The 12,789-nt window shown below is 42.5% G+C and overlaps 1 protein-coding gene across 8 annotated transcripts in view; it reads right to left on the reverse strand.

The window, feature by feature from the left end:
* The window catches only part of plekha7b (pleckstrin homology domain containing, family A member 7b), a 273,942-nt gene that overhangs the window by 27,470 nt on the left and 233,683 nt on the right, over window positions 1–12,789 (reverse strand). For all 8 annotated transcript variants that reach the window (XM_034191278.1, XM_034191265.1, XM_034191251.1 and 5 more), the window contains one exon: window positions 11,322–11,540. In XM_034191278.1, coding sequence (XP_034047169.1) covers window positions 11,322–11,540 — 219 coding nt within the window. The remainder of the gene's footprint in view (window positions 1–11,321; window positions 11,541–12,789) is intronic.

The following is a 12,789-nucleotide window of genomic DNA, read 5'->3' on the forward strand; positions in this document are numbered from 1 at the left end:
GAACCCACAGGAGGGCGGGTCCAGGTCGCTCTTTCGGGCTGAGCCCGGCCGGGCCCCATGGGCTAAGGCCCGACCACCAGGCGCTCGCGCGCGAGCCCCAACCCCAGGCCTGGATCCAGGGTGAGGCCCCGGCTCCGCCATACCGGGCGATGTCTCGGTCCTTGATTTTTTTACTGGTCATGGAGGTTCTGAACTGCCCTTAGTCTAACCCGTCACCTAGGACCTGTTTGCCTTGGGAGACCCTACAAGGGGCACAAAGCCCCTGACAACATAGCTCCTAGGATCATCCGGGTATGCAAACTCCCCCACCACAATAAGGTGGCAGCTAGAGGGGGAGCTCTTTTTATGGACAGAATTTCTAGGCGCAGCCAGGGTTTAGAGGGGGTCTGGTTTGGGAACCACAGAATCTCGTCTCTGCTGTTTGCGGACGATGTGGTTCTGTTGGCTTCGTCAAATCAGGACCTTCAGCGTGCACTGGGGTGGTTTGCAGCCGAGTGTGAAGCGTCCGGGATGAAAATCAGCACCTCCAAATCCGAGGCCATGGTTCTCGACTGGAAAAAGGTGCTTTGCCCTCTTCAGGTCGGTGGCGTGTCCTTGCCTCAAGTGGAGGAGTTTAAGTATCTCGGGGTCTTGTTCACGAGTGAGGGACGGATGGAGCGTGAGATCGATAGACGGATCGGTGCAGCATCTGCAGTGATGCGGTCGCTGTATTGGACCGTCGTGGTGAAGAGAGAGCAGAGTAGGGGGGCAAAGCTCTCGATTTACTGATCGATCTACGTTCCGATCCTCACCTATGGTCATGAGATTTGGCTCATGACCGAAAGAACGAGATCGCGAGTACAAGCGGCCGAGATGAGTTTCCTCTGCAGGGTGGCTGGGCGCTCCCTTAGAGATAGGGTGAGGAGCTCGGTCACTCGGGAGGAGCTCGGAGTCGAGCTGCTGCTCCTCCACGTCGAAAGGAGTCAGTTGAGGTGGCTCGGGCATCTTTTCCAGATGCCCCCTGGACACCTCCCTGGAGAGGTGTTCCGGGCACGTCCCATTGGGAGGAGGCCCCGGGGAAGACCCAGGACACTCTGGAGGGACTACATCTCTCGGCTGGCTTGGGAACGCCTTGGGGTCCCCCCGGAGGAGCTGGGGGAGGTGTGTGTGGATCGGGAGGTCTGGGCGGCTTTGCTTGAGCTGCTGCCCCCGCGACCCGACTCCGGATAAAGCGGAAGAAAATGGATGGATGGATTACAAATTCTTAATCTTAATTAAGATTAAATTCTAATCTTAATCTTAAATTCTTTATCTTAATCTTAAAGGTGATTAGGTGATTCGAGACCCTGCAAGGATTATGGCAAATGTGGTTGTGGAATCCATTAGCTTAGCGGGGAAATTAGTGCAGAATATCCACTATGGTGATAGTGCAGTTTATGTAGTAGGGAGGGAAATTCGTCCAGTTGATACTGTGGCCTGTAAAAATTATAGAAGGACATGCTTTGCAAACTTAATACCCATTACTACATTGGGGATGACACTGAAAGTGAGGATGGCCCACTGGCTGTTCCAACAATATCACATATTTTGTGTCTGCTACCTACAACCCGCGTGGAATGTCTCAAACCTAAACCTACTTCCAGGCATCTTATATACAGTAGTGTTCAGAATAATAGCAGTGCTATGCGACTAAAAAGATTAATCCAGGTTTTGAGTATATTTCTTATTGTTACATGGGAAACAAGGTACCAGTAGATTCAGTAGATTCTCACAAATCCAACAAGACCAAGCATTCATGATATGCACACTCTTAAGGCTATGAAATTGGGCTATTAGTAAAAAAAAAAAGTAGAAAAGGGGGGTGTTCACAATAATAGTAGCATCTGCTGTTGATGCTACAAACTCAAAACTATTATCAATCAATCAATCAACTTTTTTTTTATATAGCGCCAAATCACAACAAACAGTTGCCCCAAGGCGCTTTATATTGTAAGGCAAGGCCATACAATAATTATGAAAAACCCCAACGGTCAAAACGACCCCCTGTGAGCAAGCACTTGGCTACAGTGGGAAGGAAAAACTCCCTTTTAACAGGAAGAAACCTCCAGCAGAACCAGGCTCAGGGAGGGGCAGTCTTCTGCTGAGACTGGTTGGGGCTGAGGGAAAGAACCAGGAAAAAGACATGCTGTGGAGGGGGGCAGAGATCGATCACTAATGATTAAATGCGGAGTGATGCATACGGAGCAAAAAGGGAAAGAAACAGTGCACCATGGGAACCCCCCCACAGTCTACGTCTAAAGCAGCATAACCAAGGGATAGTCCAGGGTCACCTGATCCAGCCCTAACCATAAGCCTTAGCGAAAAGGAAAGTTTAAGCCTAATCTTAAAAGCAGAGAGGGTATCTGTCTCCCTGATCTGAATTGGGAGCTGGTTCCACAGGAGAGGAGCCTGAAAGCTGAAGGCTCTGCCTCCCATTCTACTCTTACAAACCCTAGGAACTACAAGTAAGCCTGCAGTCTGAGAGCGAAGCGCTCTAATGGGGTAATATGGTACTACGAGGTCCCTAAGATAAGATGGGACCTGATTATTCAAAACCTTATAAGTAAGAAGAAGAATTTTAAATTCTATTCTAGAATTAACAGGAAGCCAATGAAGAGAGGCCAACACGGGTGAGATATGCTCTCTCCTGCTAGTCCCCGTCAGTACTCTAGCTGCAGCATTTTGAATTAACTGAAGGCTTTTTAGGGAACTTTTAGGACAACCTGATAATAATGAATTACAATAGTCCAGCCTAGAGGAAATAAATGCATGAATTAGTTTTTCAGCATCACTCTGAGACAAGACCTTTCTGATTTTAGAGATATTGCATAAATGCAAAAAGGCAGTCCTACATATTTGTTTAATATGCGCTTTGAATGACATATCCTGATCAAAAATGACTCCAAGATTTCTCACAGTATCACTAGAGGTCAGGGAAATGCCATCCAGAGTAAAGATCTGGTTAGACACCATGCTTCTAAGATTTGTGGGGCCCAAGTACAATAACTTCAGTTTTATCTGAGTTTAAAAGCAGGAAATTAGAGGTCATCCATGTCTTTATGTCTGTAAGACAATCCTGCAGTTTAGCTAATTGGTGTGTGTCCTCTGGCTTCATGGATAGATAAAGCTGGGTATCATCTGCGTAACAATGAAAATTTAAGCAATACCGTCTAATAATACTGCCTAAGGGAAGCATGTATAAAGTGAATAAAATTGGTCCTAGCACAGAACCTTGTGGAACTCCATAGTTAACTTTAGTCTGTGAAGAAGATTCCCCATTTACATGAACAAACTGTAATCTATTAGACAAATATGATTCAAACCACCGCAGCGCAGTGCCTTTAATACCTATGACATGCTCTAATCTCTGTAGTAAAATTTTATGGTCAACAGTATCAAAAGCAGCACTGAGGTCCAACAGAACAAGCACAGAGATAAGTCCACTGTCCGAAGCCATAAGAAGATCATTTGTAACCTTCACTAATGCTGTTTCTGTACTATGATGAATTCTAAAACCTGACTGAACCTCTTCAAATAGACCATTCCTCTGCAGGTGATCAGTTAGCTGTTTTACAACTACCCTCTCAAGAATCTTTGAGAAAAAAGGAAGGTTGGAGATTGGCCTATAATTAGCTAAGATAGCTGGGTCAAGTGATGGCTTTTTAAGTAATGGTTTAATTACTGCCACCTTAAAAGCCTGTGGTACATAGCCAACTAACAAAGATAAGTTGATCATATTTAAGATTGAAGCATTAAATAATGGTAGGACTTCCTTGAGCAGCCTGGCAGGAATGGGGTCTAATAAACATGTTGATGGTTTGGATGAAGTAACTAATGAAAATAACTCAGAGAGAACAATCAGAGAGAAAGAGTCTAACCAAATACCGGCATCACTGAAAGCAGCCAAAGATAACGATACATCTTTGGGATGGTTATGAGTAATTTTTTCTCTAATAGTCAAAATTTTGTTAGCAAAGAAAGTCATGAAGTCATTACTAGTTAAAGTTAATGGAATACTCGGCTCAATAGAGCTCTGACTCTTTGTCAGCCTGGCTACAGTGCTGAAAAGAAACCTGGGGTTGTTCTTATTTTCTTCAATTAGTGATGAGTAGAAAGATGTCCTAGCTTTACGGAGGGCTTTTTTATAGAGCAACAAACTCTTTTTCCAGGCTAAGTGAAGATCTTCTAAATTAGTGAAACGCCATTTCCTCTCCAACTTACGGGTTATCTGCTTTAAGCTACGAGTTTGTGAGTTATACCACGGAGTCAGACACTTCTGATTTAAAGCTCTCTTTTTCAGAGGAGCTACAGCATCCAAAGTTGTCTTCAATGAGGATGTAAAACTATTGACGAGATACTCTAACTCCCTTACAGAGTTTAGGTAGCTACTCTGCTCTGTGTTGGTATATGACATTAGAGAACATAAAGAAGGAATCATATCCTTAAACCTAGTTACAGCGCTTTCTGAAAGACTTCTAGTGTAATGAAACTTATTCCCCACTGCAGGGTAGTCCATCAGGGTAAATGTAAATGTAATTAAAAAATGATCAGACAGAAGGGAGTTTTCAGGGAGTACTGTTAAGTCTTCTATTTCCATACCATAAGTCAAAACAAGATCTAAGATATGATTAAAGTGGTGGGTGGACTCATTTACTATTTGAGCAAAGCCAATAGAGTCTAATAATAGATTAAATGCAGTGTTGAGGCTGTCATTCTCAGCATCTGTGTGGATGTTAAAATCGCCCACTATAAGTATCTTATCTGAGCTAAGCACTAAGTCAGACAGAAGGTCTGAAAATTCACAGAGAAACTCACAGTAACGACCAGGTGGACGATAGATAATAACAAATAAAACTGGTTTTTGGGACTTCCAATTTGGATGGAAAAGACTAAGAGACAAGCTTTCAAATGAATTAAAGCTCTGTCTAGGTTTTTGATTAATTAATAAGCTGGAATGGAAGATTGCTGCTAATCCTCCGCCCCGGCCCGTACTACGAGCATTCTGACAGTTAGTGTGACTCGGGGGTGTTGACTCATTTAAACTAACATATTCATCCTGCTGTAACCAGGTTTCTGTTAGGCAGAATAAATCAATACGTTGATCAATTATTATATCATTTACCAACAGGGACTTAGAAGAGAGAGACCTAATGTTTAATAGACCACATTTAACTGTTTTAGTCTGTGGTGCAGTTGAAGGTGCTATATTATTTTTTCTTTTTGAATTTTTTTGCTTAAATAGATTTTTGCTGGTTATTGGTGGTCTGGGAGCAGGCACCGTCTCTACGGGGATGGGGTAATGAGGGGATGGCAGGGGAGAGAAGCTGCAGAGAGGTGTATAAGACCACAGCTCTGCCTCCTGGTCCCAACGCTAGACAGTCACAGTTTGGAGGATCCAAGAAAATTGGCCAGATTTCTAGAAATGAGAGCTGCTCCATCTAAAGTGGGATGGATGCCGTCTCTCCTAACAAGACCAGGTTTTCCCCAGAAGCTTTGCCAATTATCTATGAAGCCCACCTCATTTTTTGGACACCACTCAGACAGCCAGCAATTCAAGGAGAACATGCGGCTAAACATGTCACTCCCGGTCTGATTGGGGAGGGGCCCAGAGAAAACGACAGAGTCCGACATTGTTTTTGCAAAGTTACACACCGATTTAATGTTAATTTTAGTGACCTCCGATTGGCGTAACCGAGTGTCATTACTGCCGACGTGAATTACAATCTTACCAAATTTACGCTTAGCCTTAGCCAGCAATTTTAAATTTCCTTCAATGTCGCCTGCTCTGGCCCCCGGAAGACAACTGACAATGGTTGCTGGTGTCGCTAACCTCACATTTCTCAAAATAGAGTCGCCAATAACCAGAGTTTGATCCTCGGCGAGTGTATCGTCGAGTGGGGAAAAACGGTTAGAGATGTGAACGGGTTGACGGTGTACACGGGGCTTCTGTTTAGGGCTACGCTTCCTCCTCACAGTCACCCAGTCAGCCTGCTTTCCCGACTGCCCGGGATCTGCCAGGGGGGAACTAACGGCGGCTAAGCCACCTTGGTCCGCACCGACTACAGGGGCCTGGCTAGCTGTAGAATTTTCCACGGTGCGGAGCCGAGTCTCCAATTCGCCCAGCCTGGCCTCCAAAGCTACGAATAAGCTGCACTTATTACAAGTACCGTTACTGCTAAAGGAGGCCGAGGAACAACTAAACATTTCACAGCCAGAGCAGAAAAGTGCGGGAGAGACAGGAGAAGCCGCCATGCTAAATCGGCTAAGAGCTAGTAGCTACGCAACCTAGCGGATTCCTAAAAACACGCAAAGTGAATAATGTGTAAATAATTTAGAGGTGATTCAGCAGAAGGAGTGCTTTAGTTAAGGCACCAGACAGGCCATGAAGCAGCACAAGTTATGCACGGCAACAGCGAACGCACGACAACGGTGCAAAAATAAAATAAAAATCCACTAGACAGGCTGTGGAGCAGCACAGATAACGCACGACAACAGTGCTAAAAAATAAAATAAAAATCCACTGGACAGGCTGTGGAGCAGCACAGGTAACACACGACAACAGTGGTAAAAAAAATAAAATAAAAATCCACTGGACAGGCTGTGGAGCAGCACAGGTAACGCACGACAACAGTGCTAAAATAAAATAAAAATCCACTAGACAGGCTGTGGAGCAGCACAGGTAATGCACGACAACGGTGCTAAATTAAAATAAAAATCCACTAGACAGGCTGTGGAGCAGCACAGGTAACGCACGACAACAGTGCTAAAATAAAATAAAAATCCACTAGGCAGGCTGTGGAGCAGCACAGGTAACGCACGACAACAGTGCCAAAAAAAAATAAAATAAAAATCCACTGGACAGGCTGTGGAGCAGCACAGGTAACGCACGACAACGGTGCTAAAATAAAATAAAAATCCACTAGACAGGCTGTGGAGCAGCACAGGTAACGCACGACAACGGTGCTAAAATAAAATAAAAATCCACTAGACAGGCTGTGGAGCAGCACAGGTAACGCACGACAACGGTGCTAAAATAAAATAAAAATCCACTAGACAGGCTGTGGAGCAGCACAGGTAACGCACGACAACGGTGCTAAAATAAAATAAAAATCCACTAGACAGGCTGTGGAGCAGCACAGGTAACGCACGACAACGGTGCTAAAATAAAATAAAAATCCACTAGACAGGCTGTGGAGCAGCACAGGTAACGCACGACAACGGTGCTAAAATAAATAAAAATCCACTAGACAGGCTGTGGAGCAGCACAGGTAACGCACGACAACGGTGCTAAAATAAAATAAAAATCCACTAGACAGGCTGTGGAGCAGCACAGGTAACGCACGACAACGGTGCTAAAATAAAATAAAAATCCACTAGACAGGCTGTGGAGCAGCACAGGTAACGCACGACAACGGTGCTAAAATAAAATAAAAATCCACTAGACAGGCTGTGGAGCAGCACAGGTAACGCACGACAACGGTGCTAAAATAAAATAAAAATCCACTAGACAGGCTGTGGAGCAGCACAGGTAACGCACGACAACGGTGCTAAAATAAAATAAAAATCCACTAGACAGGCTGTGGAGCAGCACAGGTAACGCACGACAACGGTGCTAAAATAAAATAAAAATCCACTAGACAGGCTGTGGAGCAGCACAGGTAACGCACGACAACGGTGCTAAAATAAAATAAAAATCCACTAGACAGGCTGTGGAGCAGCACAGGTAACGCACGACAACGGTGCTAAAATAAAATAAAAATCCACTAGACAGGCTGTGGAGCAGCACAGGTAACGCACGACAACGGTGCTAAAATAAAATAAAAATCCACTAGACAGGCTGTGGAGCAGCACAGGTAACGCACGACAACGGTGCTAAAATAAAATAAAAATCCACTAGACAGGCTGTGGAGCAGCACAGGTAACGCACGACAACGGTGCTAAAATAAAATAAAAATCCACTAGACAGGCTGTGGAGCAGCACAGGTAACGCACGACAACGGTGCTAAAATAAAATAAAAATCCACTAGACAGGCTGTGGAGCAGCACAGGTAACGCACGACAACGGTGCTAAAATAAAATAAAAATCCACTAGACAGGCTGTGGAGCAGCACAGGTAACGCACGACAACGGTGCTAAAATAAAATAAAAATCCACTAGACAGGCTGTGGAGCAGCACAGGTAACGCACGACAACGGTGCCAAAAAAAATAAAATAAAAATCCACTGGACAGGCTGTGGAGCAGCACAGGTAACGCACGACAACGGTGCTAAAATAAAATAAAAATCCACTAGACAGGCTGTGGAGCAGCACAGGTAACGCACGACAACAGTGCCAAAAAAAATAAAATAAAAATCCACTGGACAGGCTGTGGAGCAGCACAGGTAACGCACGACAACGGTGCTAAAATAAAATAAAAATCCACTGGACAGGCTGTGGAGCAGCACAGGTAACGCACGACAACGGTGCTAAAATAAAATAAAAATCCACTAGACAGGCTGTGGAGCAGCACAGGTAACGCACGACAACAGTGCCAAAAAAAATAAAATAAAAATCCACTGGACAGGCTGTGGAGCAGCACAGGTAACGCACGACAACAGTGCTAAAATAAAATAAAAATCCACTAGACAGGCTGTGGAGCAGCACAGGTAACGCACGACAACAGTGCTAAAAAATAAAATAAAAATGAAAGCGTTAGCAAGCTAGTTAGCTTGCCAACGCTGATGAAAGTTAGCTGATAAAAGTGCTCCGTCGCGATGTTTCGACCGTTAAAGGTCTTCTTTAGGCGTTGGAGCACGGTGAAAAAGTAAAAAAAAAAAGTAAAAAAGTCTTGAAAAAGACTGTTAGTTCAAAGTCCAAAGCAGCAGGTAGCAGTCTCTGTGTAAACAGTTCCAACAGAGAGCCAAAATTCTGATGCAACGTCTTCCTCCTTCCTCCATGTTCAAACTGCTTTTTTAGCAATCCTGTGAATCACTAAAGTAGTATTTAGTTGTATAACCACAGTTTTACATGTTTTCTTCACATCTGCAAGGCATTAATTTTGTTGGTTTGGAACCAAGATTTTGCTCGTTTACTAGTGTGCTTGGGGTCATTGTCTTGTTGAAACACCCATTTTAAGGGCATGTCCTCTTCAGCATAAGGCAACATGACCTCTTCAAGTATTTTGACATATCCAAACTGATCCATGATACCTGGTATGCGATATATAGGCCCAACATCATAGTAGGCGAAACATGCCCATATCATGATGCTTGCACCACCATGCTTCACTGTCTTCACTGTGAACTGTGGCTTGAATTCAGAGTTTGGGGGTCGTCTCACAAACTGTCTGCAGCCCTTGGACCCAAAAAGAACAATTTTACTCACATCAGTCCACAAAATATTCCTCCATTTCTCTTTAGGCCAGTTAGTTGATGTGTTCTTTGGCAAATTGCAACCTTCTGCATGTCTTTTATTTAACAGAGGGACTTTGCGGGGGATTCTTGCAAATAAATTAGCTTTACACAGGCGTCTTCTAATTGTCACAGCACTTACAGGTAACTCCAGACTGTCTTTGATCATCCCGGAGCTGATCAATGGGTGAGCCTTTGCCATTCTGGTTATTCTTCTATCCATTTTGATGGCTGTTTTCCATTTTCTTCCATGCGTCTCTGTTTTTTTTGTCCATTTTAAAGCACTGGAGATCATTGTAGATGAACAGCCTATAATTTTTTTGCACCTGCGTATAAGTTTTCCCCTCTCAATCAACTTTTTAATCAAACTACGCTGTTCTTCTGAACAATGTCTTGAACGTCCCATTTTCCTCAGGCTTTCAAAGAGAAAAGCATGTTCAACAGGTGCTGTCTTCATCCTTAAATAGGGGACACCTGATTCACACCTGTTTGTTCCACAAAATTGACGAACTCACTGACTGAATGCCACACTACTATTATTGTGAACACCCCCTTTTCTACTTTTGTTTTTACTAATAGCCCAATTTCATAGCCTTAAGAGTGTGCATATCATGAATGCTTGGTCTTGTTGGATTTGTGAGAATCTACTGAATCTACTGGTACCTTGTTTCCCATGTAACAATAAGAAATATACTCAAAACCTGGATTAATCTTTTTAGTCACATAGCACTACTATTATTCTGAACACTACTGTATACTACTCTAGAAACACCCCCATATCCAAACAGTCCAACTGACAACCCCACTGAGCTCCTTAGTCTGGGTCTCATTAACATAAGATCACTGTCCTCAAAATCATTGCTGATTAATGATCTAATTATGGATCATCACTTAGATATGATTGGGTAATGTGAAACCTGGCTGAAACCTACAGCTGTCGTCCCCTTAAATGAGGCCTGCCCACCAGTGTACACATTTAGTCACGTCCCTCGTGATGTGAAGCAAGGCGGGGGTGTTGCTCTTATTTTGAAATCTAGGTTTAGTTTATTAGCTGTTGGGGTCACAAATATAATTTGTTTGAACATCTGATTCTTCGCTCTGCCCACGATGTTACATATTGCCAAGGTCAGAAGAATAAAAATCAGCCTTATTACTTTGTCACTGTATATAGGCTCCCTGGCCCATATTTTGAATTCTCAGATGAATTTGGTGAGTTCATCTCTAAGTTGTCAACTAGTGCAAATAACATATGTATTAGGATTCCAGCAATACATTCATGATTCGAAGCACATTACGATGCACATTGCTGTCACGAATATTGACATCATGCCTCTTGCATCAGTGGTCTCTGATCGCCCACTTATTTGGTTTACAGTTTCGCTGCGGTTTTTTAATGGAACAACAACCTTATTTATCATCGCGGTGACACATCAACTCCTCAACCACAACTGAACTCTTAATGCAACCCCATTGTTACATGGAGAAACCTGCCCACAGCTTCTGGTGTTCCTTAACAATCTCCTGGCCAAGTACTAATCAGGACCTACTCTGTTTCAGTAACAGGAAGACAGGGGACGGGAAGGAGAGGAAAAGTAGTAGGTCGTAGCGAGCAGTATTTCTAGTATTTATAATTAATTTTACAATTTTTTTTTTTTTTTACTTTCACTTTAGATACTCTGTGTGCTTCTTACCCTGTGTGCTGCTATACAATGCTGCTGGAACCTCAATTTCCCTGAGGGAGTCTTCCCAAGGGATTAATAAAGTTCTATCTAATCTAATTTGTTTCACTTCTGAGATCTGAGGGGGTCAGGGGTTTTAACTTATTTGTGCTTTATTTTTTCATCTTTAATTATTTGTTTTTCTGACAAACACATGAAGATGCTGCTGTAGGTCTTCCGTGAGACAAATGTGTACCTCTTTACTGAGGTCCAGGTCATACTCTAAAGGCTCCAGGTCAACCTTTTGGGTTGTGTCCGTGGAGTGAAAAGTCAGCCATTCTTCAGATTGGGAACGAGGTCTCTCGATGTGCTCAGGGGGTCTTTCCTCTCCCTGGACATTCCGATCCACCTGCGACTCCTCCCCCTGGACGGCCCGCTCCAGCAACTGCAGGTCAAACTCCTGCTCTCTTTTCCACTGGATGACACACAAAGCAGACAGACAAACAACAAATCCAGACTGTGACATAAGGTAAAAGATGCTTCAATAAAAACATCTTTGTCATCATTCTGTATAAGAAGTGTGCGTCCCTTTGGAGCAACACTCAACTCGGCTATTGTATCACATCAGATATATCTTAACATGTTGGTAAAATCTAGAGGGTGTCTGTAAAAAAAAAAAAATAGACAAGGAGCATGCATAGACGAGGTTGCATGCTTCAAGAAAAGTGGCGGTTTTTATACTATAGCATCCAGCAGAGAAGACCGTATTGTTTTTCTCACAAGAAACCAAATAACACCAAATGCATTTACAGTTTGGAACACATAAAGAAAAAAACATGGCAATATGTATTTATTAGAAAAATGTTTATTTATTTGCAGACATTCACATGTGAAAATGGAAGGGTTCATAAAATGAATGGTTAATTCTCCAAACACTGAAGTCACTCTGTGTGTGATCATATATGAAACAGTAATATATACCGATTCACATTAGTGACATAAAAGGCAAAGAGTGCAAAAGCACTCAAATACACAGGCACCATGAATCCCTGCAATAATTATGTAAAAACAAGATCAAAATTTAGGAAAAAACACTATGATGTGGTTGAGATAAATCAGGGTACTACATAGTTACATGTAAGAAAGCTAGAGTTCAGACTCTCTATACCGCTAATGTAATGCTGCTGTGCCTACATGGAGGCGTGGCTTCCACTACTAAAGAGGGCAAAAAGGACACAAAGTACCCTGTATGAGCAATACAGCATGCATGTTGAGTGAACAATATTTATCCAACTACATATATAAATGTTTTTTTCAAGACAAACTAAACATTACTCATCGGAGAAATGAGTGAAAACTTTATTATAAGTCTTTATCATTGATTGAATCCAATAATGCTTCAAAACTAGTTTTGTTTATAGACAAATTTGATCTTTAAATGTTTGTCTTATTTTATATTTTCTTTTATTATATGTAAAAAAATATCCAATACACATTTATGTATTTGTGTGTATATATTGTACACTTATGTATTTGTGTACAATATATACATTTATGTTCTTTTACTTTTTAATTTTATGTGTGCAGCTATTTCAAGATTTTGTGCTGTGTTTTGATTGTATATATTTTATTTAAAAAATAAAAAACAATGGGCTTACAAGGACCTTAAATGCTGTATCTACCTGTTTTTGGTTCACTTTTTAATTAAATGAATATTATTAACT

Source organism: Thalassophryne amazonica, chromosome 2, assembly GCF_902500255.1.
Source record: "Thalassophryne amazonica chromosome 2, fThaAma1.1, whole genome shotgun sequence".
NCBI classification, from domain to species: domain Eukaryota; kingdom Metazoa; phylum Chordata; class Actinopteri; order Batrachoidiformes; family Batrachoididae; genus Thalassophryne; species Thalassophryne amazonica.